The sequence below is a fragment of the Sporothrix schenckii genome (genome assembly GCF_000961545.1).
Source record: "Sporothrix schenckii 1099-18 chromosome Unknown Cont49, whole genome shotgun sequence".
In the NCBI taxonomy this organism is placed as follows: Eukaryota; Fungi; Ascomycota; class Sordariomycetes; order Ophiostomatales; family Ophiostomataceae; genus Sporothrix; species Sporothrix schenckii.
In genome coordinates this window covers 3865966-3893725 of record NW_015971150.1, presented here as the reverse complement: position 1 = coordinate 3893725, position 27760 = coordinate 3865966, and the positions used below count along the sequence as shown (strand labels likewise).

The 27760-nt window shown below is 55.2% G+C and overlaps 10 protein-coding genes across 10 annotated transcripts; 6 read left to right on the top strand and 4 right to left on the bottom strand.

Annotated features, from left to right (window-relative positions):
- Positions 1–87: 87 nt before the first annotated feature.
- Positions 88–2955, top strand: SPSK_04927 (transketolase; the record flags this gene model as incomplete). Its single annotated transcript, XM_016731687.1, has 6 exons — positions 88–141; positions 455–501; positions 742–837; positions 925–1009; positions 1090–2748; positions 2839–2955. The coding sequence occupies 6 exons, from the start codon at positions 88–90 to the stop codon at positions 2953–2955; spliced, it is 2058 nt and encodes a 685-aa protein (XP_016583781.1).
- A 467-nt stretch (positions 2956–3422) lies between these two features.
- Positions 3423–4157, bottom strand: SPSK_05555 (uncharacterized protein; the record flags this gene model as incomplete). Its single annotated transcript, XM_016732298.1, has 1 exon — positions 3423–4157. The coding sequence occupies one exon, from the start codon at positions 4155–4157 to the stop codon at positions 3423–3425; it is 735 nt and encodes a 244-aa protein (XP_016583780.1).
- Positions 4158–5218: 1061 nt separating this feature from the next.
- On the top strand, positions 5219–7304 carry SPSK_05066 (uncharacterized protein; the record flags this gene model as incomplete). The annotated part of the gene is made up of 2 exons (XM_016731819.1): positions 5219–5977; positions 6060–7304. The coding sequence occupies 2 exons, from the start codon at positions 5219–5221 to the stop codon at positions 7302–7304; spliced, it is 2004 nt and encodes a 667-aa protein (XP_016583779.1).
- A 928-nt stretch (positions 7305–8232) lies between these two features.
- SPSK_05159 (uncharacterized protein) lies at positions 8233–9951 on the bottom strand (the record flags this gene model as incomplete). Its single annotated transcript, XM_016731909.1, has 1 exon — positions 8233–9951. The coding sequence occupies one exon, from the start codon at positions 9949–9951 to the stop codon at positions 8233–8235; it is 1719 nt and encodes a 572-aa protein (XP_016583778.1).
- A 5757-nt stretch (positions 9952–15708) lies between these two features.
- SPSK_05683 (uncharacterized protein) lies at positions 15709–16092 on the top strand (the record flags this gene model as incomplete). The annotated part of the gene is made up of 1 exon (XM_016732424.1): positions 15709–16092. One exon carries the CDS (start codon positions 15709–15711, stop codon positions 16090–16092), a length of 384 nt encoding a protein of 127 aa, XP_016583777.1.
- A 627-nt stretch (positions 16093–16719) lies between these two features.
- SPSK_05312 (S-(hydroxymethyl)glutathione dehydrogenase) lies at positions 16720–18030 on the top strand (the record flags this gene model as incomplete). The annotated part of the gene is made up of 3 exons (XM_016732061.1): positions 16720–16740; positions 16830–17095; positions 17169–18030. The coding sequence occupies 3 exons, from the start codon at positions 16720–16722 to the stop codon at positions 18028–18030; spliced, it is 1149 nt and encodes a 382-aa protein (XP_016583776.1).
- Positions 18031–20209: 2179 nt separating this feature from the next.
- Positions 20210–20962, bottom strand: SPSK_05544 (uncharacterized protein; the record flags this gene model as incomplete). The annotated part of the gene is made up of 1 exon (XM_016732287.1): positions 20210–20962. The coding sequence occupies one exon, from the start codon at positions 20960–20962 to the stop codon at positions 20210–20212; it is 753 nt and encodes a 250-aa protein (XP_016583775.1).
- Positions 20963–21271: 309 nt separating this feature from the next.
- On the top strand, positions 21272–21569 carry SPSK_05728 (nuclear protein; the record flags this gene model as incomplete). Its single annotated transcript, XM_016732466.1, has 2 exons — positions 21272–21415; positions 21495–21569. 2 exons carry the CDS (start codon positions 21272–21274, stop codon positions 21567–21569), a joined length of 219 nt encoding a protein of 72 aa, XP_016583774.1.
- Positions 21570–22482: 913 nt separating this feature from the next.
- Positions 22483–24501, bottom strand: SPSK_05083 (endonuclease III; the record flags this gene model as incomplete). Its single annotated transcript, XM_016731835.1, has 2 exons — positions 22483–24309; positions 24424–24501. 2 exons carry the CDS (start codon positions 24499–24501, stop codon positions 22483–22485), a joined length of 1905 nt encoding a protein of 634 aa, XP_016583773.1.
- A 1021-nt stretch (positions 24502–25522) lies between these two features.
- SPSK_05233 (uncharacterized protein) lies at positions 25523–27053 on the top strand (the record flags this gene model as incomplete). The annotated part of the gene is made up of 2 exons (XM_016731983.1): positions 25523–25582; positions 25638–27053. 2 exons carry the CDS (start codon positions 25523–25525, stop codon positions 27051–27053), a joined length of 1476 nt encoding a protein of 491 aa, XP_016583772.1.
- Positions 27054–27760: the final 707 nt, after the last annotated feature.

The window sequence follows — 27760 nt, the reverse complement described above, 5'->3', positions numbered from 1 at the left end:
TCCTTTTCTCTTCCTCCATCCCATCTCCAACCAACATCGCAAGCTTCTTCTATAACCCCCATTGACATTTTGCAACTCAACATCATCATGGGTTTCACCGACGTCGACCAGCTGACCGTGAACACGATCCGTGTCCTGGCTGTAAGTAGTTCCCCGAAAAACTTGCCCCGCCCCCTCACCACTCTCAAACGGCGCGTCTCAATCTTTCATCACGGCCTCAATGCTTGCCGGCCGCGTACATAGCCTCAGAAGCTTCAATTCTCTGTTTGACAAGCAATATGAGCTTTCAATATCCCTGGTTCGGCCGTGGACCGTTGATTGGCCGCACTTCCTCTACACGCTTGCTTTCCTCTTCTCTCAACCCCTCCGACCTATGCCAACATGACATCATCGTCATTCTTGTTGTCTTTCATCTAAACAGCTACATTAACACCTTTTTTCTTCTGCTCTCTAGGCTGATGCTACCGCTCGCGCCAACTCCGGTCACCCCGGTGCCCCGATGTAAGTTGATTTACGCCGCCCGCCGGCCCTGGAAGAGCTTCCGGTTCGGTGGATCAACACACTCGTTTCGGCCGACTTTGTTTGTTGCTATACGCGAGCTGCAGCTGCAGATGCTCTGTGCATCGCTTGGCGGCTTCAATTCGCCACATCGCGGGGCATTGTCGCGTTGTCGTATTATCGCTGCTAAACACCCAAAGAAACAAAACAGGGGCGTGGATGGCTAACCAATTGTTTGCACAGGGGCATGGCGCCGGTCGCCCAGGTTCTCTGGAACAACATTATGCGCTTCAACCCCAAGAACCCCCACTGGGTGAACCGCGATCGTTTCGTCCTCTCGTAAGCATGACAATACCCTTTTTCTTCATATCTAGTTGCGCCACAACTCGAGCAACGAGAGCTCCGTGCTGACCCGCAAACGTACAGGAACGGCCACGGCTGCATGCTCCAGTATGCTCTGCTGCACCTGTATGGCTTCGGCCTGACCATTGATGACCTGAAGGCTTTCCGCGTAAGTTGAACAGCTCCATTTGACTCGTCCCAGGGAATGACGACTGGTTTGTCGGTTTAACAGGCTAACCGATTCCACAGTCAGTCGACAGCATCACCCCCGGCCATCCCGAGTCCCATGACACCCCCGGTATTGAGGTCACCACCGGTCCTCTCGGCCAGGGTATCTGCAATGCCGTCGGCCTGGCCATTGCCCAGGCTCACACTGCCGCCACTTTCAACCGTGACGGTTTCGACCTGATCAACAACTACACCTACTGCTTCCTGGGTGATGGCTGCTTGATGGAGGGTGTTTCCAGCGAGGCCTCGTCTCTCGCCGGTCACCTGCAGCTCGGCAACCTGATTGCCGTCTACGACGACAACCACATCTCCATTGATGGTGATACCAACTGCGCCTTCACGGAAGACGTCGTCAAGCGGTACGAGGCCTACGGCTGGCACGTCATCGTCGTCGCTGACGGCGACCACAACCTTGAGGGCATCTACTCCGCCATCAAGGAGGCCCAGTCCGTCAAGGACAAGCCCACCCTGATCAAGCTCCGCACCATCATTGGTTTCGGCTCCCTGCAGCAGGGCACCCACGGTGTCCACGGCTCGCCCCTCAAGGCCGACGACATCAAGCAGCTCAAGGAGAAGTTCGGCTTCAACCCCGACGAGAGCTTCGCTGTCCCCCAGGCCGTCTACGACCTGACCGCCAAGAAGGTCGCCGAGGGTGCCGCCGCGGAGAACGAGTGGAACTCTCTGTTCGCCAAGTACGCCGAGAAGTACCCCGCCGAGCACGCCGACCTGACCCGCCGCCTGAAGGGCGACCTGCCTGAGGGCTGGGAGAAGAAGCTGCCCGTCTACACCCCGACGGACGCCGCCGTTGCCTCGCGCAAGCTGTCCGAGGGTGTCCTCAGCAAGATCGAGGAGATCATCCCCGAGCTCATCGGTGGCTCGGCCGATCTGACGACCTCCAACTTGACCCGCTGGAAGGGCGCTGTGGACTTCCAGCCCCCCTCGACTGGCCTTGGTGACTACTCTGGTCGCTACATCCGCTACGGTGTCCGTGAGCACGGTATGGGTGCCATCATGAACGGCCTGGCTGCCTACGGCACCCTGATCCCCTACGGCGGTACTTTCCTGAACTTCGTCTCGTACGGTGCTGGCGCCGTGCGTCTGTCGGCCCTATCGCGTGTCCGCGTCATCTGGGTCGCCACCCACGACTCCATTGGTCTGGGTGAGGATGGCCCGACCCACCAGCCGATCGAGACCCTGGCTCACTTCCGCGCCCTGCCCAACTGCATGGTGTGGCGCCCGGCCGACGGCAACGAGACGAGCGCTGCCTACTACGTCGCTCTGACCTCCAAGCACACCCCCAGCATCATGGCCCTGTCTCGCCAGAACCTGCCCCAGCTGGAGAACTCGACCATCGAGCACGCCATCAAGGGCGGCTACGTTGTCCACGAGGACAAGAGCGCCAACATCACCCTGGTCTCGACCGGTTCCGAGGTCGGCATCTGCGTTGAGGCCGTCAAGTACCTGGCCGAGAACCACAACGTCAAGGCCCGCGTTGTCTCCCTGCCCTGCTTCGAGGTCTTTGATGCCCAGCCCAAGGAGTACCGCCTGAGCGTCCTGCCCGATGGCATCCCGTCGCTGTCCGTCGAGGTCATGAGCACCATGGGCTGGGAGCGCTACACTCACGAGCAGTTCGGCCTGAACCGCTTCGGTGCCTCTGGCCCGTACAAGGATGTCTACAAGGTGAGTTACCCAGCAACGCTGCTGTTCAGAACTACTGCAGATGTATCTTCTCGTTTGCTTGTATTTTCTACAGAAACTAACCAATCACAGAAATTCGAGTTCACCCCGGAGGGCATCTCCAAGCGTGCCGTCGCCACCATCGACTACTGGAAGGACGTCCCCAACATCCGCTCGCCCGTCAACCGTGCCTTCCAGCAGCTCATCTAAGTGCTGTTAGAGCAAAAAAGAGAACAGGTAAGATAAAAGTTCGAAATGAGAACCATCCGGACTGGTTTTGTCGGGTCTCGGCTTAGGGCACCTGGTGTTATGCAGTTGATGCCGAGTTTTTCGACTTTCGATGTTTTTTTTTTGTTTTTATTTGTTTTAAATTTCATTTTGACCTTATTTCTTCTTGTCCGCTGTTTTCGTAATATACACCAAGTAAAGTAGGCACATAGATAGACCCCCTGTGAAGAAAATTGATGCCAGGTGCTTTTTGGTCTACCAAATAACCCGACACCTAAACCCATTGTGGAGGGCATCGGGTTGTGAGCCTGAGATACGCCTCGCCCTGTCTTTTGTCGTAAGAATATATGTACATTTTAAGCTTGTATATACAGGAAGGGAGCCACAAGTCGGACGGCCTCATCCTTTCGACCCTTCACTCCGTTGGCCCTTGGCCTTTAGCTTTGCCATCATTGCCTCCTCCGGCCCTGTGCGGCCAATTCTTGCTGCACGGCCAGACCCACGCGTTCTAAGCGAGCGGTTGCCTGCCGCGCATCTCCGAGCGACTGCGCATCCGGTGCGGCAACCAATCCCACGAGTAGCGGAGCACGGCCGCCTGCCGCGTCCTCTGCGTCGTTGTCCCTGCCGAGGTCAGTCGTTTCGCCTTGGCCATTGGTTCCCACTTGGTTCACCGTCGCCTCCTGTCCCTGTCCTGGTGAAGATGCAGTTGATGGTCCAGATGGTCCGGATGCGGCGTGGCGCCGCCGCTGCTGCTGCTGCGGGTCCAAAAAGTTGTCAATGACCACACTGCCGGTGCTGTACGTGACCACCATGTGTTCCGGCGGCGTCAGACCCAAGGCGGCCAGCAGCGACGCCGTCGAGCCGTCGAGCCCACCTGCGTCCGAGGCCTGCGGCAGGTCGGCACCGAGACCCAGTCGGGCGGCCGCATCCCGCGCGCGGAGCGCCGTGGCCGCCAGGTCGTCCAGAGCAGCGGCCCGCTGTTGGCGGGTGGGCTTTGTGGCGCTATCCGATGTACTTGCATTGACATTTTCATTTTCATTTCCGTTGACAGTGGCATTGGCGCCGTCCTCATCGCCGTCTTCCTCGTCTCGGCCCCATCCGCTGGCCGACGAGACAATGGGTGTCCGGGTCTGGTCCGTCAGGTAGATGGCCAAGTCTGGAAACTGGCGTGGAAGGGCAGCCATTGTCCGGAAGAGGGCAGGGGACCAAATGGGATTGGAGAACAGAGGAGAGGAATCGTATGGGGAGAAAATCCAAGAATGGGGTTGTCCTTTTGGCTGGCTTGCGCTTATGCCTGGTCCATTTGTCGTTTGTTGTGGCGTCTGCGGTCTGTCGTCCTCGGGGGGTATGTCCGTTTTGAGTGTCGTGCTGGCGGAGTTTAAGATACGTCGTTAAGAGCATATCCAATGGATTGTGGATTGAGAGAGAGAAATCCGCCCAGAATATGGGATCATCTCTTTTGTACCCTTGTGCTTATGTTGGGAAAGGGCTTCCCTCATGGCTATCTGGTCTCAGGGTGCGCTCTTTCTTTCAAGGGCTCTCGGTTGTCGCAAACCGGGGAAGGAACGTCTTTGTATTCAATGCGCTTAATTCGGTGCCAACTTTTTTATGTTGTTCGCGGGGCAAGAGCGCTAGGAAATGGTATGGAAGGAGCGGACGAGGCGGGGGAAAACAAAATGGCCACACTAAAACAGCTACTTCGTAGGTTCGCAATTCTTGGGAGATCCACCAACCAGGGTCCTGTGTACTTCCGCTGTAATTTGCGACAGTCTTTCTGCATGTCGCTTGCCATGTTGTAAGTACAGTGCTTAATATATTTGAAGCTTGGGCTTACGAGCAATCTCAACCTGAATAAGTTTGCATCTTACGTAGAGCCCAGAAACGCGCTAACCGGTCGGCTCCACAATCACGTGCCTTTCCACCACTGGGAAGGAGCTATTCGCTACAACTACGCAAGGGCTGAGAAGGAGCTCTTTGGCTTACTAGCCGTTTTAAGTGACGTGTTTAGAAGCCATGACCAAATACACCACTCCGTAACTCCAGCTCGAAATAGTGTTGCACTGCTTCCACAATCCTCACCTGTACGAAGATTGGGACACTCAGAGTACGACACACACGATCACGACCACCACACGACTTTGTTTTCAATAACGGCTGTATTTCGACATTCGACTTAGCCTTACGGTGCGAATTGACTCGATTGCGGGTGTGCCTCCAGTCAGCTGCCGCCCTCCAATAGCTCACGATGGCGGATGACGACAAGGCAAAGGCCGAGAAGCTCGCCGCGGCCAAGAAGCGTGTCGAAGCACTCAAGAAGAAGAAGCAGGCCGGTGGTGCGGCTGGTGCAGCTGGCGCCTCCGGGAAGAAGGGTGCCAAGAAGGACAAGGCAGCCAGCGATGCCAAGGCGGTAGAAGACGAGGAGGCCGAGGAGCCGACCGCTGAAGACGACAAGGAAGAGGCTGCGGAGGCCAAGGAGGAAACCAAGAAGGAGACTGCGGACGGCACAGACAAGACCGACAAGACCGATAAGACAGGCAAGACAGACAAGACAGACAAGACAGGCAAGACAGATACGGCCGCAGGGAAAAGCGACAAGAAGAAGGGCAAGAAAGGTGCCAAGAAGGACGACAAGGACGAGGAGGACAATGTCGACGAAGATGCCGACAAAGAGAAGGAAGACACAAAGACCGACGACAAGGCCGAAGAAGATGACATCGTCGGCGAACCTACCTCGCCCAAAGGAGCGGTACCCTCCCTGGCCGAGCAGTCGCGTTTGCGCTCCGCATCCTTCCGCCATGGTGGCCCCCTGAGCCCCGGCGCCGATGGTGAGACTGCGGCCGACATCTATCGCAAGCAGGCTTCGCGCATTGAAGAGCTCGAGCGCCAAAACAAGCGCCTGACAAAGGAGAATGCCGATGCTGAGAAGCGCTGGCAAAAGGCCGAGGATGCCCTGGAGGACATCCGCGACAGCACCGGCGGCGACTCATCCGAGGTGTCCAAACTGGTCAGCCCTCCCAGCCATCCATCCTAGCGTGAAATTGTATCTACATGTATTGGATCACAGAGCTAACAACGTGACGATACAGAAATCCCAGATCGCTGCCCTCACGCGCCAAAACACCCAACTCCAGGCCCGGTCGCGCCACGGCTCGTCACCCTCTATGAGCGTGAACTCTCCACCAACATCTGAGCTCGAGACGCAGCTCAAGTCAAAGTCGCAGACCATTGAGACAATGGAGCTAGAAATGTCGCGGCTACGTGCGCAAGTCGAGCGGTTGTCGATGGGCGGCGCCGGCAGAGAGGACGACGAAGAGGGCGGTGACAACGGCAGCCATGCGCCAAAGCGCAGCCGCCAAGAACAGGTTGCTGCGCTCGAGGAAAAGCTAGAGCGTGCCGAGAAGGCTGCCGGCACGGCCCAGCGCGAGCTGGCCGAGCTGAAGCGCAACCTAGACCGCACATCGGAAAAGGCCGTTCGCGAGGGCAGCGCCCGGACGAGCGCTGAGACCAAGCTCAAGACCCTGGAGAAGGAGACCGAGGACCTGCGCACCGAGCGCGACGAGCTGACCAAGAAGGTCGACAGCCTCGAGAAAAAGGTCACCACGCTTACGACGCTGCACAAGGAGCACGATGCGCGGACACAGGCCCTGCGCCGTGACAAGGAGCGCGGCGACAAGGACCTCGCCGAGGCCCGCACGCGCCTCGAGCGCGTCGAGGCCGAGAACCTGCGGCTGCGCAAGTCCGACGCGCGCGACGGCGGCGGCACCGACGACGAGCACCTGGACGAGCTGCTCGCGAGCTCGCCCGAGGCCAGCGAGCGCATTGAGCAGCTGGACCGCCGCGTGCGCGAGCTGGAGGCCGAGAACACGAACCTGCGCCACGGCATCTGGCACGAGCGCCGGAAAGAGCTGCAGGTAGGCCCCGACGACACACCGGGCGGTGCCGGCGGCAGCCGCCACTTTAGCGATGTGGATCTGTCGCCGCTGGGCGGCAGCGGTGGCGGCAAGAAGGGCCATGGCGGTTCTGTGAGTGGCGGCGCCAGCGGTGCTCTCGGCGACTTCTTCTCTGTCCTGACGGGCGGTGGCGGCGACCACCACGGCCATGGGCACCATGGGCACCATGGGCACGACGACGACGGCCTGCTAGACGACGACGATGACATGGACTTTGACGAGGAGGCATTCCGACGGGCACAAGAGGAAGAGGCGCGGCAGCGCCTCGAGCGCGTACGGGAGGCCAAGCGGGCACTCAAGAACTGGGAAGGCTGGCGGCTGGACCTGGTGGAAAGCCGGCAAGGCGGTGCCGAGGGCATTGGGCCGATCTTTGACATCTAGGACAGGACAAACAACAGTCCGAGAATCAAGCAATCAGGGGTTTTGTATGTATGACTAGTGGGTGGCTTCTGGGAGTCTAGTGTATTCAGGTTGTTTTGTATTTTGTGAGTGCGTGTGTCATTCACCTACTGTGATTGCAACTGTGCTTACGATTTTACTGTCAAGCTCGAAGGAAAATAGATATGACACGACACCAAAGACAGTTATGGTTTTTATGCATCTCAATTTTGTTTAGTAAATGTGCATCTAGATTGATTGAGATCTTCGAAAGTTGGATTTTATACAGTCTTTACAAGGTCGTGAGAGAAGAGTCAAAAGGTGAAGAGGTCGTGTGTCTCGTGACGCATATAATAACAAAAGTGGGCGAAATATACAGTGACATATTGACAAATAGAAAAGGATATGTAGATGGAGCAGAGATAGAAGCGTTGGGAGGATTTGAGGTGTACAAGAGAGGAAAGAAACCGCAATGTTGAAGAGGAAGGATAAGAAATAACTTGGGCAACCTTGGCCATGGAAAGTGTCCCGTCTATGTACCAAACTAGCAGCCTTAACCAAAACCATCAAGAGGGGAATAATACCAAGCAACGAAACGCCAGCTGTAAACCAATGGGCGGCCGGCCCTTAAACAGAAAAAGTAGAGATGGTGAGATGGCGTAAACTCCTTTCCATGCATGGCCGTGTACAACAGCGGGCAGACACTGTTGTCCCGCCAGATACGAAAGACAGAGGAAATGTGTCGTAAGAAAATAGGTGCAGGTATAGGGGAGTACGAACGTCAAAGCTCGCTATAAGTAGAAACAAACAAGAAACAAATAGGTTGTACAAGGTCGATGAGAAAACACAAATATGAATGGGGGCGAAGAGGGGGGTGGAGTTTGGAGAAGGCGAAGGTGCAGCGATACGAAAACGCAGATGGCGAAATTGCTTAGCTCAGAACATCTTCCAGTTCCTGCTCTTGTGGCTGTGGCTGGTCGGTTTGTTGCTGCTGCTGCTGCTGTTGCTGTTGCTGCTGCTGCCCCTCCTGCTGGCCGTTCTGCACCGACTTCTCCAACTGCTCCGGCTGGCGCTGCTGGTTAAGCTCGTTGAGCTGTTGCTGCGCAGCCGCCGAGCGCTGCAAGGCCGTGATTTGCTGCATCATGGCAAGGGTCTGGCGCTTCTGAAGCTCGACCTGCCGCCGCAGTTCCTCGTTCTCGAGCCGCACCCTCTTCATCTCTTCGCGGAGATCGTGGCTGCCGATGCTACGATGGCCGTTGTGGTTGCCGTAGTCGCCGAGGTGGCCGCTGCTCACGAGGCCATCTTCGTCAACCACATCCTCGTCGTCACCCATGAGCGAAGAAGCTGTCCTCTTACGGCCTCGGGGCAACAGCAGACCGAGGCTCTCCATCGTCTTGGCATCGTCGTTGTCGTCGGAGAGCAGTGAGGGCAGACCGGCAACGGCATTGGCCGCCGCTGCGGCGGCAGCAGCAGCAGCAGCAGCATTATTGTTGCTGTTCCCCTTATTGTTGTTGTTGTTGCTCTCGGAGTTGGAGTTGCTCTTGTCGTAGTTGGGGCCGGCATCGGCGCTCTGAGGAGGGCTGTTTGGCAGAACAGCGGCCAGTGACCGAATTACATTCATGCTCAGCAGGCCGTTGTTGGCCTGGCTCAGCAGCGCGTCGGCAGTAGCGTTGCTTCCAATGATGGGAAGGGCCGAGGTTGCGGAAGTCGTGCCGGGAGACAGGTTGAGATGGACACGGCGCATGTGCTCATTCAAGTTCTCCTGGCGCGAGAAGCCCTTGCCGGAGAAGCGCTTGCAAGTTTGGTAAGGACAGTGGAGCGGGTTGCGCGGTCCACCATGCTTGCCGTGGACCTCGCGTTCGTGGCGAAGCAAGCCTCCCGAGTACGTGAATCCAGGCAGCTTTTCGCAGCCGTCGACGACACAGCGGTAGGGCCGCTCGTGCTTGTCCATGTGCTTGTTGTATTCACACTTGCGGCCAAACTGCTGTGTCTCTTCTGTGCAATGAGGCCACGTGCACTGGTATAGCCCCTGACTGTTCTTCTGCACGTCGCGTTCCGGTTTGGGAATCGGCTTGATGCGGTAGGATCCGTGGGTGGTCGTCGGGCCGGGCGACGGTGACGAGGCGCCTTTGATCGATAGTGGCGAAGTCGGTCCAAGCGAGGCGGGCTGGAGAGTCTGGGCGGAAGAGGTGCTGTGCGAGTTGTGCCGTGGCGCGGACATCCGTGCGGCTATTCCTGCGGCGGCGGCGACGCGTGCGGCTTCGGCCTCGGCGACTGCAATGTTGGCGGCGGCGGCAGCCGCAGCCGCAGCCGCAGCGGCGGAGCTCATGTCGGAGGAGCTCGGCAGGCCGTGGGGTGTGTTATCGCCTACACTATCGTCGCCCACAACAACGTCGTCAACGTCGAGATGCGTGTCGTCGTCGAGGAGAGATGGCTTGCTCGAAGCCAGTATGGACTGTTCGCGAGGGTGATAGCTGACAGCGACGGCGGCCGCAAGATCACTTACGTCACCGACGTCGTGCATAACTGCAGTCACATTATTGTCGTCAGCCTCGCCGTACCGGTCCACTTCGTCGTCGGCCTGGTCCATGTTGGGATAGTTCTCGTCCTGGAGAAAGGAACGGTGCCTGGACTCAAACACGATGCTCATAGTGGCGCGCGGGGGCGTGAACAAATTAAAAGAGAAAATGAAAGAGAAAAAATGAAAAAGAAAAGTGACCGTGAACGTGAACGTGAACGTGAAAACGAGAGGGAGATGGCGTTTACGCGAAGCCGGGGACCAGTGACAACGAGAATAAAATAGCCGGTCGATCCACCAGGCTACCAACCAAAGAGAAGAAATGATGTGAGATGGAACAAGGAGCAAGAGCAAAATAGCGTGGTAGAAGGATGCGTAAGAATAAATGTAAGAAAAAAGGTAAGAAAATATATGAAAAAAGTAAGCCGAACAAGCGTGCAGGAGGAGGATGTGCGAGAGAGGGGCGAAGTGTGAGAGTCGAAGAGAGACACGGAAAGCGTATGCTCAAAAAGTCAAGTACAGTTCAAACGCCGGTATGACAAAGACAAACGGAGAAGAATGCCGGACGTCCAGAGCTTTCCACCGACGTGACGTGCAACGACTTGGTCGTCGTGAATGCGGTCCGCGCACGCGTTGTTTGCTGATCGGGCTTGTGGCGTAACCAAAAAAGAAAAAAGACACCTTTTTGGAGCTGGGTTAGGAGCCTTTCGAGCTGTCTGCTGCTTTTTGGACTTGGTTTGTCACTCCGTCACAGCGAGGGCGGCTGGGATGTGAAGGAGCACACGGGTAAAGGGCAAGAGTCTGGACTGCGGCAACAAACAAAAAAGGGCTATTTGGTAGCAATGAGCAGGTCAGCGACTGTGGTGGTGCGTAATGGTGGTGTTGGAGGTGGTGGTGATAATGGGAGCCTGAGGTTGTAAATGTTTGGAGGAGAGCGAAACGAAGAAAAACAAGGCATCAATTTTTGCAGGTGAGGTTTTGGGGGGGAATGGTGCGGGTTTTGCAGTAAATGGGAAAGTGGGAAAGTGCGGACGGACACGGAACAGGGGTCGTGTTTTTGTGTGAGGTGGCGTTGCGTCGCGGCTTCCCGGCTTGGATAGTTTCCGCCACTGCCTGGCGAAGGTCAACGTGGACGATTCGTCAGCAGTGGGAGATGGGAAAGAGCGACTGCCAAGACGAAACAATGTGAGAGACCAGGTAACGTGACCATAAGTTGAGTCAACTTCAAGCCACACACAGCCTCAAGTAGAGAGTGGGGCCTGGACTTCAGGCCTTGGGCCTCAGCAAAGGCCCCCAAAGGAGGCCCCCGTTGGGGGTTGTGTCTGCCTAAGGGGGCGAAGTCGGCAGCTAAAGCTTAAAGTGACTGGCGCCGATTGCAGTGCCTAGCACGTTGACGACAACAACACGATCCAAGGAGGGCGACTTCTCCCAACAAGCGAGCGGCAAATTCAAAGCAAAAAGGATAGGGAGCGGGAGCGGAATGAAAAGTTAGGAAGGACTCGAAAGAAAACAGAAGAAAGGCTTAGAACAAATAAAAAAAAATGAACAAGAAGGAGAAAAGAAAACCCACGAACCTGAGAATTTGCCTCTTCAAGAGAACAGAACAGCTTTCGTGTTGTCAGTTTCCACTTGATATCGGCGACCTCGGGCAAGCACGAGGGAGCAGGAGCTGGCTATACCTGTATGCCGATACGTCCGTCCTATATGCTGCTCCGATGTGCTGGTAAGACACGTCACAAGAAATACAGCCACGTCCTGTTTCTTTTTTTTGGTGGCGGATGTCGGGTGGCCGGGTTCGGCAGCTTGCGTGTTTTCTTATTGTTTAGGCTGTGAATATAGCTTGCGTTGGGACGTTGAGAGACGTAAGATAGGATGAGGATGGTGTTGTTGATTATGTCGTGGATGCTGGATACAGAAGCTGGGGCGGATGATACGGCTATTTTTGCTGGCAAAGCCTGATATCTCGGCTGTGCTTTGATTCTTGTCTTGTCTTCACGACTCATCTTTTATTCCACCGTTGCACGAAAGGAACGGTGGGGATGCCTCGATTTTAATAGTCGAGACCGTGAGGAGGTTTACACGCTCATGGGTGTCGGACAGCAAGAGGGCCTAACAGGCAGAGACCACAGGTCCTGGGAACACGGCAAGCTTTCCACATCCTCTCCACCCAAGTGGGGAACTCTCGAGGCTGTTGATCGCTTCGTTTTGGACAGAGCTTTTCTTGACCTTCACTGGCAGTCAGTCTGACAAGGAATCGACGAGGGGGGGGGGGGTTGCTGTCCAAGAAAGAAAAGTGTTGGCATTTTACGTAGTGCCGGTGACTCATGAATACGCTGAAAGTCTACAGCAAGTCAGGTATATTCGTCCCATACTCTGTGTGCGGTTGTGCTTTCGTCTTTTTTTTTGCTTTTATTGAGTTTTTACTTTCTTTCTTCTTCTTTTTTTCTTTTCATTTTCACGTCCTGTTTTGTTTCGTCTTTCTTCGTTTAGCCTTCGTTCGGCCTTCGTTAGGGTTCACGTGGGTTGCACACAACCCCGGGCCATATCTTGGCCTCAACATGAGGCCTCTCTCTGCCTCGTCGTCTTTTCCTCTCCCTTTGTATCTCTCCTGCCATGTGCTGGTTCGTCATTTTATGAGGCAACCGTTGACACACACCCGATCCCATTTTGTCGCGTGTACTTTGACGTGGTTCTTGCTATTTTTCTCTCTCTCTCTCTCTTCCTGCAACGACATGTTTATTCACAATTTTCCTGTCATATCGTAGGGTTCATGTCATTTAAATTTGTAAACAGACCCGTTTTGCTTCTAGATGCGTATTTGTGATAGTTCACCACTGCCGCACGAAAGACACAAACTGAACTCATAAGCTCATATAAGTGTTTCGTACACCGTAGTCCATCGTACAGACATTCTATCTGCCTCATACGTATTAGGCAACAGGGGCTATTCTAGTCTCGTGGCACCGATGGATTGAGTGATTCTGGACAGCTGCTGCAAGGCTGTCTAGCTTTGCGACGGTCCGACAGTCATTGTCTTGTTGGCGTCTCGTTCTCCCTATTTGATATCCGGATTGAGAAATTTACGTGCTGATGCCACAGCCCTATGAGCAACACAAAACACGAGCATGGGCCCCATGCACCACCGAGTCATAAAGGCACTGGCATATTGCCTGTCTGTCCTGATCCTGTGTGTTTTATGGTGCACTCTGTAGGCCTTGAGCAAAGCGTATGCCCCAGAGATGTAAAAGTGAGAAAATAAACACTGCAAAACGGCCGGTACATGCACTCACTTTGCCGTGCTCGCATTTCACGTTTCCATTTATTTTCTCTTTCTATCGGTTAAGTTGCCATATCTTGCGACGTGCTCATGTGCACTTTAAGGACACACTAAAGGCAACAGTCATACTATACAACACGGCTGTCAACTAGCCAGGCAACAAGGCGAATGCTCGTTGGCCAGATGTTCTCTCGAAGCACGTCCACCATTACCGATGCGCGCATCACGGCTGGTGGTGGAGGGTCACACTCCAGCTATATTGGTCCAGAGGTTTAGATATCTCCTCTGTTGAATTTTCTCTAGTTTTCATTTGCTCAGCGTCAACCATCACAGAGCCCTCCGCATTTGCCTCGAAAAACCATAGGACCTGGAGCCTTGCATCGACGCCGCGATGCCACATGGACCACCTTACCCTGGACTGACACTGATGACTCTAAACACACAAGAGACTTTAACCAGGTTGACAAATACAGCCGCTCAGCCAACGAAGTTGTAGACGCCTTGCTGTACGAAAGGCGGCTTAGGCCGATTTACTACAGCCAAGAACCTGCCTTTATCAGTGAATGACAAAAAAAGCCAAAAACACAATAAATGACGCATCTATCCCAAACTGTTTGCATCCTCGCTCGCCATCCTTGCCCGTTTTACACCGACACGAGCAGTGCGAAGCCGCCCATGGTCAATACCGACCCCAAGGTGAGGCCGTCCTCGAAGTGTGTAAGTCGCTCCTTCCCGCCATGGCAGCCTAGTCTCCCCCCCCACATTATGGCTCCCCTTCAGACACTTATTGTGCAGCGACACCGGTTATTCGGTCTTGGGTCGCATTCTCTCTCCTTGTTCCCGAAACGTCTTTGAGAACCAGTAAATTGTGTTCGGCGGCCGCAAATCATAGAAGACATGATACTTAGGAGGTGGTGACTGAACGAGTACGCAGGTCAGGCGGTAAGCCAATCATCATTCGCACTCTCTCTCCTACTGGCCCAAAGAGGAAATAATGATTGGCCAGAACAAGCGGGCCGCTGGAACAGGTCGCTCATGCCCGATGACTTTCAAATTGTGACACTCCTTCCCAAGTAGTCGTATTCTGACACGCTGTATTATGACGTTCTACATACATTACGAAGTCCTGCCGTGCATATCTTCTTACTTTCACACCCTCTGTCACCTCTTTCATTTTTCATCCTCACCGACTCGCCGAAGCATACCAGGTTCTAGTCACTAATACGACGAACGCACGGTCAGGCCTCAGGCACACTCAAATACCCTGGCGGCTAGCCTTAGATGTGAGGCTGAGCATCGCCCACCCGTGTTGTAGTCAAATGAACTTGCTGGCAAACCAATTGTCAACAATGCCTAGCCAATACACTTGCGGTAAGGCAGGCCTTTTTTTTCAAGGTTGTCTATCCCTGTCGCGCGTCTGAGAATATCGATCCCAGAGCGCAAGGCAGAGCAAACAGGGCGGTCGTTTACTGGCGCTTCTGTGAATTGAAATGATTGGCCATTAAGTCGTGTTGTTAATTTCACCCCTCCCTGCCTATGGAATCATGCCCGGTGAGTCGAACCCGTCGCTTGCACAGACGACGTACCAGCGCGAGGCTGATGAATAAGGCTGCCACGTTTGTGACCTCGTGGCTCCAGTGAAGCTCAAAACGGTTTCCATCGCGAATCAGACGAACATACGACTTTTAATCGACAAAGGTATAGGCAAACATCTCACAGCATGGTACGATAGAGCCGTGGGAACGAATGCATGAGATGGAATACGGCCAGGTCAGCGGACGTAGTATGCAGGACTTGTGGTCTCTTATAATCGTAAATAAGACTCACAAAACGCAACTTTGATGGCGTCATCAGGTTATCGGGCATCGTGAAAGGACTTACGACCGACATCATTGGTAAGCCCTCCTAGGACTTACTTGCGCGACTGTCCTACCTGTAGCCTTGTTCGACTGGGCCTGGGCAGCTATGGACAACTCTGTGAACTAAACCGAAGACATCGAAGCGAGAACGAGACGGAATAAAAATATGACGGATTGAAACATGCATTCAACCAATCGATGATGACTCTGCCGAGCTCCTGCAGAGACAGCCATTCACAAAGCAGTATTCCGTGTTGGATACCCGTGGTCTGGTCCGTGCCTGGCGTTCTTCGGAACCATCAACAGACTCTCACCCGGTGAGATTTCTCCGCATGTGCTACAGCTTTTGGAGAGTGGAAGCTTCCAGGGGCAGGTTGGGTCGTCGTGGGATCCTATTCATGGCTTCCCCGCTAGTTATAACCCGAAAGGGTAACCGAAAACGGTTCAGAAAACTTTCCTCTGAAAAAGGCAGGCGTCAGCGAGGGCAGACTTGAAACTCACAGCCTCGTTGTTGCTTGTGCCTATTTCATTACTTCTTTGGAAGAGCACATAATTTTCTTCCCTTGAGGAAACTGCGCCCTTGTCTCCTTCCCGTCTTTATTGTTTCTAATCTGGTTGCAAGTCCGCTCTAATCTACATGTAAAAGGAAGGAACATCGAGTCGCTAACGATGGTAACCGGAACCTGCCACCTGCACTGAAGACAGCGGTTGCGATAGCGCGCCAATCCCGAATTCCCGCCAAAGCCTAGCACAATGGCTGCTGTCCCATGCCGCGATATCGCCGAAAGTATTGCACCAAATATGCTACTGCACCACATGGTCCCCCCCATAAGCCACAAGCAGCGGGGAAGCGCGCATGCTGGCACGAGCTACAGGCTACTACAGGCCTCAACAGTAAAAAACCGTCCTCCTATGTCGCAGCACCTCGCAATTGACATCACAAGTGCCGGAAGAAACCCCACCTTTGGACCTTCTGTGAATTTTGTCGGCGGGTTGTCAGTCGTGGCTTCCCGTGTCGAATTTGTAACAGCTGTGTCCGCAACTTCCTCGAATCCCTGTCTGAGCGGTGGGAGACGGGAAAACACAGAAAAGAAGCTCTCAATCTCACATCCTCTTGCCTCTCAGTTGTGCAACTAACGTCTCAACAAGAGCCACCATCAACAACCAGACCACAAACTGCAACATCGCCAGTAACCGGCCTCGACTAGTCGAGAACTCTGAGCAAAGTGACAGAACTCCACCTCCGCCAAGGTAGGCACGGAAAGCAGATAAAAGGAGGGGCGACTAGTCACGCTATTTTTTGACCATTCTCACGCGTGTAGTATTCCGTGGAAGCAGTTGAAAGACACACTTCAGTGGAATTACTACGCCGCAGCTGGAGCATCTGACAGCTGGAAAGCTACTGTTTATAATAAACCCGCCTCCCGAGCAATCATCTCCCCCTCTCAGTCCCATTTCCTGTACTCGCTCCCCTCAAGAATAAAGGATATTTCGGATCAGACATTGGGAAGAGGGGAAACAAACGAAACACGGGACATCTGTCATACTAATTCGAACGGAAGAGGTAATTACGCAATGGATTTCCCATCGCCTACTCTCGTGGTAGATATAGCAAGCTCTCCTAACATTCTTGCCAAATCTCTACCTTATTCCTTCTGCTGGTGAGAGAGACTTTTTACGTCGACCCATTGTAGCTGACATCCCAGCAGCATTCACACACTCCCGCCAATTGACATCATTGACGCTGCCAACAAGATTGCCAACATGGCTTCCACCGTCGGCAAGGTAAGCGAGCGAAACGAGCGAAGCGAGAAAGCAAAGACCATTACACCGAGATGAGACACGCCAGCTGACACGCCGTCGTTTCCACGTAGACAATCACCTGCAAGGCTGCCATTGCCTGGGAGGCTGGCAAGGAGCTGAGCATCGAGGACGTCGAGGTCGCTCCGCCCAAAGCCCACGAGGTCCGTATTGAGATCTACTACACGGGTGTGTGCCATACAGACGCATACACCCTGTCCGGCAAGGATCCCGAGGGTGCTTTCCCCATCATCCTGGGACATGAGGGCGCTGGTGTCGTCGAGTCTGTCGGCGAGGGCGTCACCAACGTCAAGCCCGGCGACCACGTCGTGGCGCTCTAGTAAGTTGAACCTTCTTTTGACGTTTGTTGGACACTCGTAAGCGTGTCCAATAGCCATACTGACAATTCGTAGCACCCCCGAGTGCGGCGAGTGCAAGTTCTGCAAGTCTGGAAAGACCAACCTGTGCGGCAAGATCCGCGCTACCCAGGGCAAGGGCGTGATGCCCGACGGCACCTCGCGCTTCAAAGCCCGTGGCAAGGACATCCTGCACTTCATGGGCACGTCCACCTTTTCCCAGTACACCGTCGTTGCCGACATCTCCGTCGTCGCCATCCAGGACAACGCTCCCTTTGACCGCGCCTGCCTGCTGGGCTGCGGTATCACCACGGGCTACGGCGCTGCTCGCGTCACCGCCAAGGTCGAGGAGGGCAGCAGCGTCGCGGTGTTCGGCGCTGGCTGTGTCGGCCTGTCGGTCGTGCAGGGCGCTGTCGCACAAAAGGCCGGCAAGATCATTGTCGTCGACGTCAACCCGACCAAGGAGGAGTGGGCCAACAAGTTCGGCGCCACGGACTTCGTCAACCCGACCAAGCTGCCCGAGGGCACCACCATTGTCGACAAGCTGATTGAGCTGACCGACGGCGGTTGCGACTACACCTTTGACTGCACGGGCAACGTGCAGGTCATGCGTGCGGCCCTCGAGGCGTCGCACAAGGGCTGGGGCCAGAGCATCATCATCGGCGTGGCGGCGGCGGGCCAGGAGATTAGCACGCGTCCCTTCCAGCTGGTGACGGGCCGTGTGTGGAAGGGCTGCGCGTTTGGCGGCATCAAGGGCCGCTCCCAGCTGCCGGGCCTGGTGGGCGACTACCTCGAGGGCCGCCTCAAGGTTGACGAGTTCATCACGCACCGCAAGACGCTGAGCGAGATCAACCCGGCCTTTGACGTCATGAAGGCTGGCGACTGCATCCGCGCTGTTGTCGACATGCGGAAGCTGTAGAGATGGATGACTGGGAAAGGCGATATTATAAAAAGTGAATCAACCAAAATAGGAACCGCTCGTTTTTGAATGAAATTACAGGTGTCAATACGTACCTTTACCACATTATGCCGACTGGTTGTGAGACCATAAGTTCCTGGACCTAATACCTGACATCAATCAGCATTCGCGTATTATTGTAGATGTCTGATACAAGGACAGATACGAGGACTTTTATGGTGTGTCTGGATGATGCTCTTATTTATGTAACCCACCTCACCCCCGCGATCGTCATCGCCCAGAGTTCGGACCTTGCGACGAGAACCCTTGTGGACACTGGCTGTTTGACCGTTCATTGCCGTTTTCGCCGTTCCCACGACTGCCATGACGCGGTCCCTTTTTTTGCATGCATGGATCATACAGCTTATAAAACTTTACGGGGACGCCGACTGGGCAAACACGAAATAACAATATACGAGTGTAAGCAAGAGTGTAGCACTGTTGATACGAACGAAGAGTACGACGTTAAGGAAAAAGGAATACGAACATGAGTGAAACAACAGGACATGTTCATGCGAGGATCGAATGCCCATTGGCTTTCATGGTATTCAGCAATTGGCAGCGCCCCCTCCTTCACTCGTCCGAGAGACCTTGAATCCTTTGCCTCGCAGGGCTCTTCACTTGACTCGCGTTATCGCCCGGCACAGCGAATACTTGTAGTAAGGCGCCTGACATCATCGTTTATTTTTATTTTTTTGCCGGCTTGGCTTGGCTTTCCTCTTTGAACCCATTCTTAACTTCACTCTCAACAGCAAAGACCATGTACGGATTAATTGAGCTCAATTTAAGCGCCTTACTTAAACGACAGTAAAAGAAACGGTGGCAAGCAGCTTTGTCACCGTTTCTCAGGTGGTGTCGCAAAATACAACGTGGTGTCGATGACAGCGGTTGGGCTCTCATTTCGTCCCAATCTCGCATTCTGTAGCGATGGGCAGCCTTCCTGCCACTTTCGGGTCGCAGTCTCACCATATTGTAACCTGCGACATTTTGGTTCCTGGTTGGCAGGAACAACTGTCAGATTTGCAGCTGCCAAAACATCACACCAACAGCCTTTCTAGCGTGAGATGACAGCAAGCGCATGTGACCAGGCTGGAACATTGGGAAGGCGTAGTCAGGCGCCTGCAACAGATGGCTTAACCAGCCGCAATGAAAATGCACCACGGGGCTGCCGGGTCTAGCCCACCACCCTTTCTCTGATTTGGTGCGGTATTGTCTCACCGTTTTCTTATTTTAATATTTCTGGCCCTCGTGTTCTTTTCAACTAAGTCACGACGAAGGACGGTAAAGACCATGCCCGTCATGGCCGTCGTGGCGTGCAATTACCGTCTTTGTCGTCTGTCTCGCCAGCCGTCTCGTCTCTTTTGTTCCAAATCTCCATTTTGAGCCTGTTTCTCTTCCTGAACACAGCTATCCCCCTTTGGAAACACAGTCCGTGTCTTTCCTACACCCACTGTGTCTCACATCGAATCGAGAGGTGAAAGGCCTCAAAGACACACAAGCACAAATGCCTCAAGGTGCTGTCGGTCCCGCCGGCCACGCCGCGTGGCCCCTATGACCTGACCCCGGATGACGACGAGAAGGGTCTTGAGGTCTTACTTTGTCATCCACACAGTTGCATTGTCCTGTAGGTACACTCTGTCAGGTCCCTTTCCACGTGAGATTCTGTTGTTTGTCAAGTCTCGATTAAAACACAAAGGAGACGAGGTCAGGAGAAACAAGGGCCATCACGAAGTTGGACGCCTCCACGACATGACACAAAGGCACATCAACTACGCCATTCTCGGTGTCGCTGTCCCCATCGCCAATCGGGAGACACATCATTGGGCCCGACAGCGGAGCCTCGCGGAAGAGACAGTGCGTCATCGTAGCAGCACGGAGAAGGCGCTAATGATACGGAGAAGGTCCGTTACAGCAGATGAGGTGAAGGCACCTGGACCTGGCCCGTTTCAATCGCTGTTTCCAGCAGCTTCCGCGAGCCGCCGGCTCTTTGCGGCTGGCGCGATCCTCCCTGACGGGACCACAGTGTGACAACACGTCGGCCAGGCCACAGATGGCGGCCCCAGCACCCGAGGAGCGCTATGGACCCTCAACAACCCCCAATTCGCAAGGACAATGACTGATCCTGACTGATCCTGATGCCCTACCTTCCCTGGTTGGCTCGGCTGGCCTGCGTCCTCTCCACAAGCAGGCAAAAGCACAACGTATCTGTATCCGCCCGTCGTGCTAAGTTACCCACATCCCTTTCAGCCACTTGCGCCCATATCGACCGCAGTCCGCCCCATTCCACGCTGTCCATGACACAAGCGCTACATACGTCGTACCTCCACACCAGGCTGTCGTTGCTGGCCCATCGCCGTCCGCGCGAGTCAACACCAAGTATTGGCGCCGCCTCCTTCCACTTTGAATACGGAGCGCTTGGCGCCTTGCTCTTCCCCTTGTTCGCCCTTGCGCTTGTCTGTTGCCATCTTCGGCTTCCGTATCGAACACACTCCCTGACTCCCGGCTCCTTCCCAAAATACACTTCAAACGAGCAAGGCCAGCCAATATTACACAGCCTGGTCGCCTCTTTCCGCCATGGGCATAAAGCGCCCGTTCCGTAATCGTAATCATCAAAACCGCCAGCCGCAAGGGCCTTAAAAGAAGACAAGTCTCCATCGGCGGGCCTTGCTACCACCACCCCCCCAGTAACGCCCACGTGAGGCGTTTCCGACCATCGCTGATTCTCTGACTCCCGTCCCTGTGTCGTCCCTTTTCGCCTGTCGCCTGCCTCCTTCCTTTCCCTTCCTTGTCCTTCTCCTTCCTTTTTAATGCAACTGCATCCCCCAAGGCTTCCCCTTTCCTTCCCTCCTTCCCGACTTACTCCTTCCTTTCCTTCCCTCTTTCCATTCTTCATTCTCACTTCTCTACATCTCTGACTTTCTCGTCAACCTCCTCTTTCGACGGTCACCACTCCACCACTACCACCACCACCTAACATCGTTTTCGCCGCCACCGCCTACGCATATCGTCCTCGGCCTAACGCACAGCGATACGAGTACAAACGACAATAGGCAACACGACGCCTTCTTTTATCATCGAGCCAGTTTACTTGTCGACTCCTCCCTCCTGAAACCACAAAACTTCGAATTTAACGATTTCTGTCGTATTTTCGCTCTGTCTATATCTCTGTGTCCCTTCTTCGCTCTACCGTCGGTCACTCAGAATGGCTCCCCGCAAGATCAAGTGCTCTTTCAAGGAGTGCAAGGAGGCAGCGCAGCGCATTGCTGGCGACTGCGGTTTCTGTAACGGGCACTTCTGCGGCCGTCACCGGTTACTAGAGGACCACAAGTGCACTGGTCTTGAAGACGTATGTTATCTCCCTGCATGTCCTCAGCTTTGTGACGGATTTTTCGAAACTGACTCTTACCGTTTTCTCCCCAATATAGTGCAAGAAGGCAGCACACGAGCAGAACGCTGCCCAGCTTGAATCCGAGCGGACCCACGTCATCAAGGGCGTATAATGGCAGTCCTTTCCGTTTTGCCGTCGCACGTCTCCCTGACGACTCTGAAGGCGGACCGAGTCCATGAAAAGGACCTTATAGTGGCGAGTTTCCGGGCATCGCGATTCTTGACAACCTCTTGTCCTCTCCGACGACGATGTCGACACGATTGACCGAATGACGACGGGGATGGTCAAGCAGAATGCTTACTACAGAACGCAAATGGCCAACAGCGTGGTGACCAGTCATGCGCCGAGCACCATCATTTTATGGTGCACGGGGCCAACGCACAACGTTGTTTCTGTCGTTGCTGTGATCAGGGATCCGTCTCCTCTGTTCTGCCAGCTCTCCCTAAATCACGGACCCCGGACCACCGACTCAACCCGCAGCAGCCCAACAGAAACTTGCACCACCCTGCCACGTATTTTGCAACGCAAAACCCGCAAATTGCATAATACATACAACCCACTCATCCACAATTTCTCAAATTCACACATCCACGCACCAAACACGCGCACACCCTCCCCCCCACACGTAACATTAATTTCTCTACTTGACACGAGCGGCTGGTATTACGTGGGATCACCACGTCCACTGCACACCAGAGCCAACCGACGTGAGCTCTCATCTTTCCTTTTTTGAGGCCGCTTATTCCCACCATATTTGTTATTTGTCATAATCTGTTTTCCAACCGTATGGCGTCTGGAGCTGGGTAGCGAGGGAGTGACACGAGCTGTCATTTGTTTGTTTCGCCGTCCTGGGGCTTTTGAAGTCATTCTGGTCTTCATTATTCTGATAGAGGCGATATTTTTGAATTCTACATTTTCACCAAAACACACCAGGCCAATGATTGCATCGTAGATTTGTATTGTGCATCGCTATCGTTGACAACTGTAAATTTACAAAAATTTAAAATTTAAAAATACAAGTATCTTCAAGCGTAATCCCCCTCCTCCTTGACTTCGTCTTTGATGACACCGTCCTCGTCTTCGCCGGGGACGTCCAAGCCCAGCTCGCGCCGTTTCTTGCGTCCTTCGTTGACCTTTTTGCGGTTGGCTGCTCGGCACAGCCCGCGCAGGCCCAATGTACAGTCGCCGCACTTGGCGCCCTGGGGCAGGCACACGGCCTGGCCAAAGCCCACCAGCAGCCAGTTGATCTCCTTCCACTTGTCACGCGGCAGCCAGCTCTGCAGCGCCAGGCGCGTGCCCTCGGGCGTCTTGGCCGCCGCCGATCCGGGCTTCTGCCACCCCCAGAGGTTCGTGATGCGGTGCACGTGCACGTCGACGCCGATGCCCTCGACGCGGTTCCAGCCGTGCTCCGCGGCCAGGCACAGGTACGCCATCTTGGGCCCGACGCCGGGCAGCGCCATCAGGCCCTCGGCCGTCGGCGGGATGTCGCCGCCGTACTCGTCGCGCAAGATGACGGCGGCCTGCTTGAGATACTTGGTCTTGTTGTTGTGGAAGCCGACCTGCCAGATCAGCTGGTTGAGCAACGTCGGGTCGACGGCAAGCATGTTTTCCAGGTTGAGCCCCGGCGGCGCGCCCGGCGCGTGGGGCGGGAGCTCCGCCTGCAGGCGCGCCATGACGACGGCATTGACCGTGTCCTTGGTCTGGGAGCTCAGCATGAGGGCCACGAGGGTGTGGAAGCGCCGGTCGCGCGGGCTGGCCGACGCGAGGGCAAGGCGCTCGCAGCCCATGGTGTCGACGGCGGCGTTGGCGGCCGGTCCGCCGGGGAGGCGCATCTCCTTGACGAGGTCGTAGAATAGCTCCCAGTCGGTCGGCGGCTCGACATGCGTCGCGTCGCCGCCCTCGCCCTCGCCCTCACGCTGGCTCGCGACCTTGGTCGTGATGACACGTGCGGGCTTGCGGGCTTTGCGTGGCGGTGCTGCCTTTTGTATGGACGAAAGGTCCTGCCCGCCCAGCTCCTCGTCCTTGATCTCCCGCTTGACCTCGACATGGTCTTCTGACTTGACGGCACCGTTGGCTCCATTTCGCTTCTTGTGGGTAGGTATTTTCGTGACTACGGCGGCCGTGGTCGTCGTGGTCGTCGTGGTCGCTGCTCGTTTTCGTTTGCCTGTCGCAACAGAGCCTGTCGATGTTTTGGTCGTGGCTGCTGTCGTTCTCGTTCGTGCACCTCTTGTCGCTTTCCTCCTTGGTGCAGACACAGCGTCTTCAATGTCGCTATTGAAGGACAGCTCGGACAGGCTGCTCTCGTCGTCCGAGGGTTTGTGGTCGCTGTCGTCGTCGTCATCGTCATCGCGTTCCTCATTTTTCACGCCGCCGTCCGAGTCGGAGCTATCGTTCTCGCGGTACCGGAACCGGGCCAGCGACGTCGACGCCATACGCGCCGACCGCCGTCGCTGAGGTCCAGCTGCCGTCGCGGCCGCTGTCGTCATAGCTTTCTGTGTAGTCTGGGCGCCCTGGGTACTATGAGTGATCTGTGCGTTTCGGGAATTTGCCGACCGAGGAGGACAAGAAAGAGGGGGCAATGGCAGGCGCACGACGCTGTGCACAGCGGTCGAAAGGAAGCGAGGGGAGAGCAAGAGTTGCAATCGCGAGAACATGCAGCCAAAGCCGAGGGACGACCGTCGTCGTGGCTGCTGTTGTGGCGTTCGTCGTTGTGACTGGACGTCGTAGTCTGTCGTCTCCCCTTTCTCAGCTTCAGGGGATCCTACGGGCGGACCAGTCCGAAGTGCTGGGTCGTTGTGTCTGCACATCCGATCCACTACCGTATCCGCGCGGAGAGCTAGTCCTAATATGGACTAGCGCATTTGCGTTCAGCTAGAATGTGTCAAAACGGGCAAGAGCAGCGACGAAGCGACCTTCAAGTGTCTCCAAAACACCATACTCCGTACGAAGTACAACATACAACGTACAGAGTGTGTTGTAAGAGACTGCTGATTGAGAGGTGGTCGGATAGGACGTCGAGCTGTGTATCGTAGCAGGCCGCACATTATCACGGCCAGTTTCTATTGTCGAAGCACCTGAACTGGCATAGAAGAACGTACTAGATTGACGGCGTTTCGTATCGACGCAGGACGACGTCCGTCCGTCCGTTGAACTCATCTGACAACAACAAACACTGCACGGCATACATACCTTACAGACTCCTCATTCGCATAAGATGGATAGGCAGTGGTCGGCGGCCATGGCTATTTTGGCCGAAGGAAGGATGCGAAGAACGACAAGCGGCGGACAAGAACGGACTTATGTCAGCTGGCTTAACCGAGAGGAGCAGGCGCGCACAGGCGTGGAAGGCAGGCACCCACCGGATTTGCTGCATTCTTAACTCCAGATCCGCCTTCTGCCAGCGCTTTTTAGCAGGAAGGTGCCACCCCAACCAGAAGGCTCCGAACTATACACGCAATTAGCGCAACAGGCAGGTACGCTGTACGAGGTTCTGACGCCAGCAAAAATTGACAACAATAAACGACGTAGACCAAAAAGACTGCAAAAACTGCAGCAACTTAGGCCGTCCAACCACCATTCCGCCCTAATTGACCCGAATGCCGTGTCTCGTTACAATGCCGTCGGAGAGTTGTCGCCCCTTGGAGCGTCTTTCAGCTGCATGTGTTTTATGTATTGGGCCACTCCCTGCTTCTGGAACTTGCCCAGAGGAAGGGGCCTTGACGGGCCTTCGGGCTGCTCGACCGTCCGCTTCTTGGCTGAAATCCCCCATTGACGATGTTAGAAGCCAGGGGCGGAGACGTTATGGCTAGGGGTTGAGGATCATCTGGTGCTGTGGGCTGGCTTTTGTGTACGCGTCCTTTTGTTGTCTACTATTATAAAGACAAAAACTATCTACATTTTGTGAATTGCTTCTTTTTTTTCTTTTCTAAATTTGTATCGTCACATTGAGCATCGACATCTTTGCGATTTCCGTCAGCACCATCACAACTTTATTTCTAGCGTTCTCGTCACCAACTCTCGACAACCCCCGGTCCTCTCTTCCCTCCTCTGCATATTTCCGTCACAATGGCAGAGTACAACGGCGGCAGCGCCAAAGCAGACCACCTCTGCGTTCTCGTCCACGGTGTATGTTTACCTTCACGCCCTCTCCATCCGATCACCACCGACTAACACAGCTCAGCTCTGGGGCCAGCCTGAACACCTGGGTTCCGTGGCCGCCGCCTTGCGTGACAGCTACTCCGAAGACCAGCTGCACATTCTTGTCGCCGGCAGCAACAGCGGCTACTACACCTATGACGGTATCGACACCGGCGGTGAGCGCGTGTGTCTCGAGATTGAAGATGCCCTCGAGGCGGCGGCCAGCAAGGGCGCCAAGATCACGAAGTTGAGCGTCGTAGGCTACTCAATGGGCGGCCTCGTCGCACGCTACGCCGTGGGCCTGCTGCACGCCAAGGGCATCATGGACAAGCTCGAATGCAAAAACTTTGCCGCCTTTGCGAGTCCCTTTTTGGGCGTCCGGTCCCCGACCCGCGGCGCCTTCAGCACCGTCTTCAACGCCATTGGCTCCCGCACCATCAGCGTGTCCGGCCGCCAGCTGTTTGGCATCGACTCCTTCCGCGACACCGGCCGCCCGCTGCTGACCATCCTGGCCGACCCCGAGTCCATTTTCATGGCCGGCCTGCGCCGCTTCGGCCGCCGCACGCTGTACGCCAACATCGTCAACGACCGCAGCGCCGTCTACTACACCACAGCCATCTCCAAGACGGACCCCTTTGCCGAGGTCGCCGCCGCGGGCGGCGAGATCGAGGACTTGCCGCTCCACTTCGTGCCCGGCTACGACCAAACCGTCATGGCCGACAAGGAGCCAATTGCCCTCGACCTGCTGGCGGCTGCCATGAAGCGGGTGCGCGAGCGCACGGCCAGCGGCGAAGCCGCCAAGGCCAAGGCCGAGGCGATGGCGAAACAGGGCATTATGCCCGCTGGCAAGGCGGTGCGGCGCTTCCTGGCGAAACCGTGGAACCGCGAGCGGCGGCTGCAGCTGTTTGAGGCCGCGCCCATGGTGGCCATTTCGCTGCTGCTGCCCCTGGGCCTGACGCTGTTCCTCGTGAACGCGGTCTACCAGCACGTCCAGAGCAGCAAGCGTCTCAAGCTGCACGAGGGCGGCCTGGCTGGCATCGACAGCAAGAGCTACCGCCTCCTGCCGCTGTGGATGAAGGGTCTGCGGGACACCGTCGAGGACGCCTACGGGGACATTAACACGGCCCAGGACCCCGAGTTTGTCTCGCCCGACGACTCCGACTCGGACCTCGAGTCCGTTGCCCAAGGCGGCCAGCAGCCGCAGGTGCCGCTGTTCAAGGACGGCAAAGGCGGCAAGACCAATACGGCCGCCCCGGCCGACGGCTCGCTCCTTGCCCTGTCGCCCGAGCAGTTCACCATGATCGACAACCTCGACAGCCTGGGCTGGAACAAGTACCGCGTCTGGATCCGCAAGATCCGCCACAGCCACGCCGCCATCATTGTGCGCCACGAGTCGCCGCGCTTCGAGGAGGGCAAGACTGTCTTGCGGCATTTTGTCAACGAAGAGTTTGCCATTTAGACGAGCCACCCCCCTTCCCCCCCGCACTCTCTTTTGTTTTCTTCTTTTTCTTGTTTTCCTTTTCATCATACCCTTTTTTAACTTGACGACAATTTGTACTATATTTTTGCTTCATTAGCCGGGCAGCAAGCACAAACAGGCGTTGTGGATAGAAGCGAGGACAACGCACGGCTTTCCATAACTTGATAGAATTTGAATTTCACACACAACCAATGCCAATTACAGAGGACCTGCGATTTATACATTATTCATGCTGACGTCGATCCGATGTCAACAGATCGGCAATTGCTTATGTAATGGCACCTGCCCGCTGTGAGAATTTAGAACGCTGGCAAGATAAGTGGCTACAGCGTATCGATAAGCACCTGGGGCGTAGCTTCCTCCGACGTCAGACACGCGCACCTGCATCTTGAACCTCTACATCATCTGCTACCAGATCGTCGATTCTCTTGCAAACAACCTCCCGAAGCATCTTTGTCACCACCAACATATTGTTATCGCAGACGTATACATAGTGTCATTCTTATCCGGCTTTCGAACCGACAGCATTCCGCAGCCTCGACTACGCGCGGCTGTTACCTCTTCAGAACATCTGCAAAGACAAATTCTTTGCCTTCAAACTCGCATTTGTTAACTTCGCCTGGACGTTCACTTTGGTGTTCTTCTAACTGCACCACCTTTTGCCACCTATACCCCGTGTGTGTGAA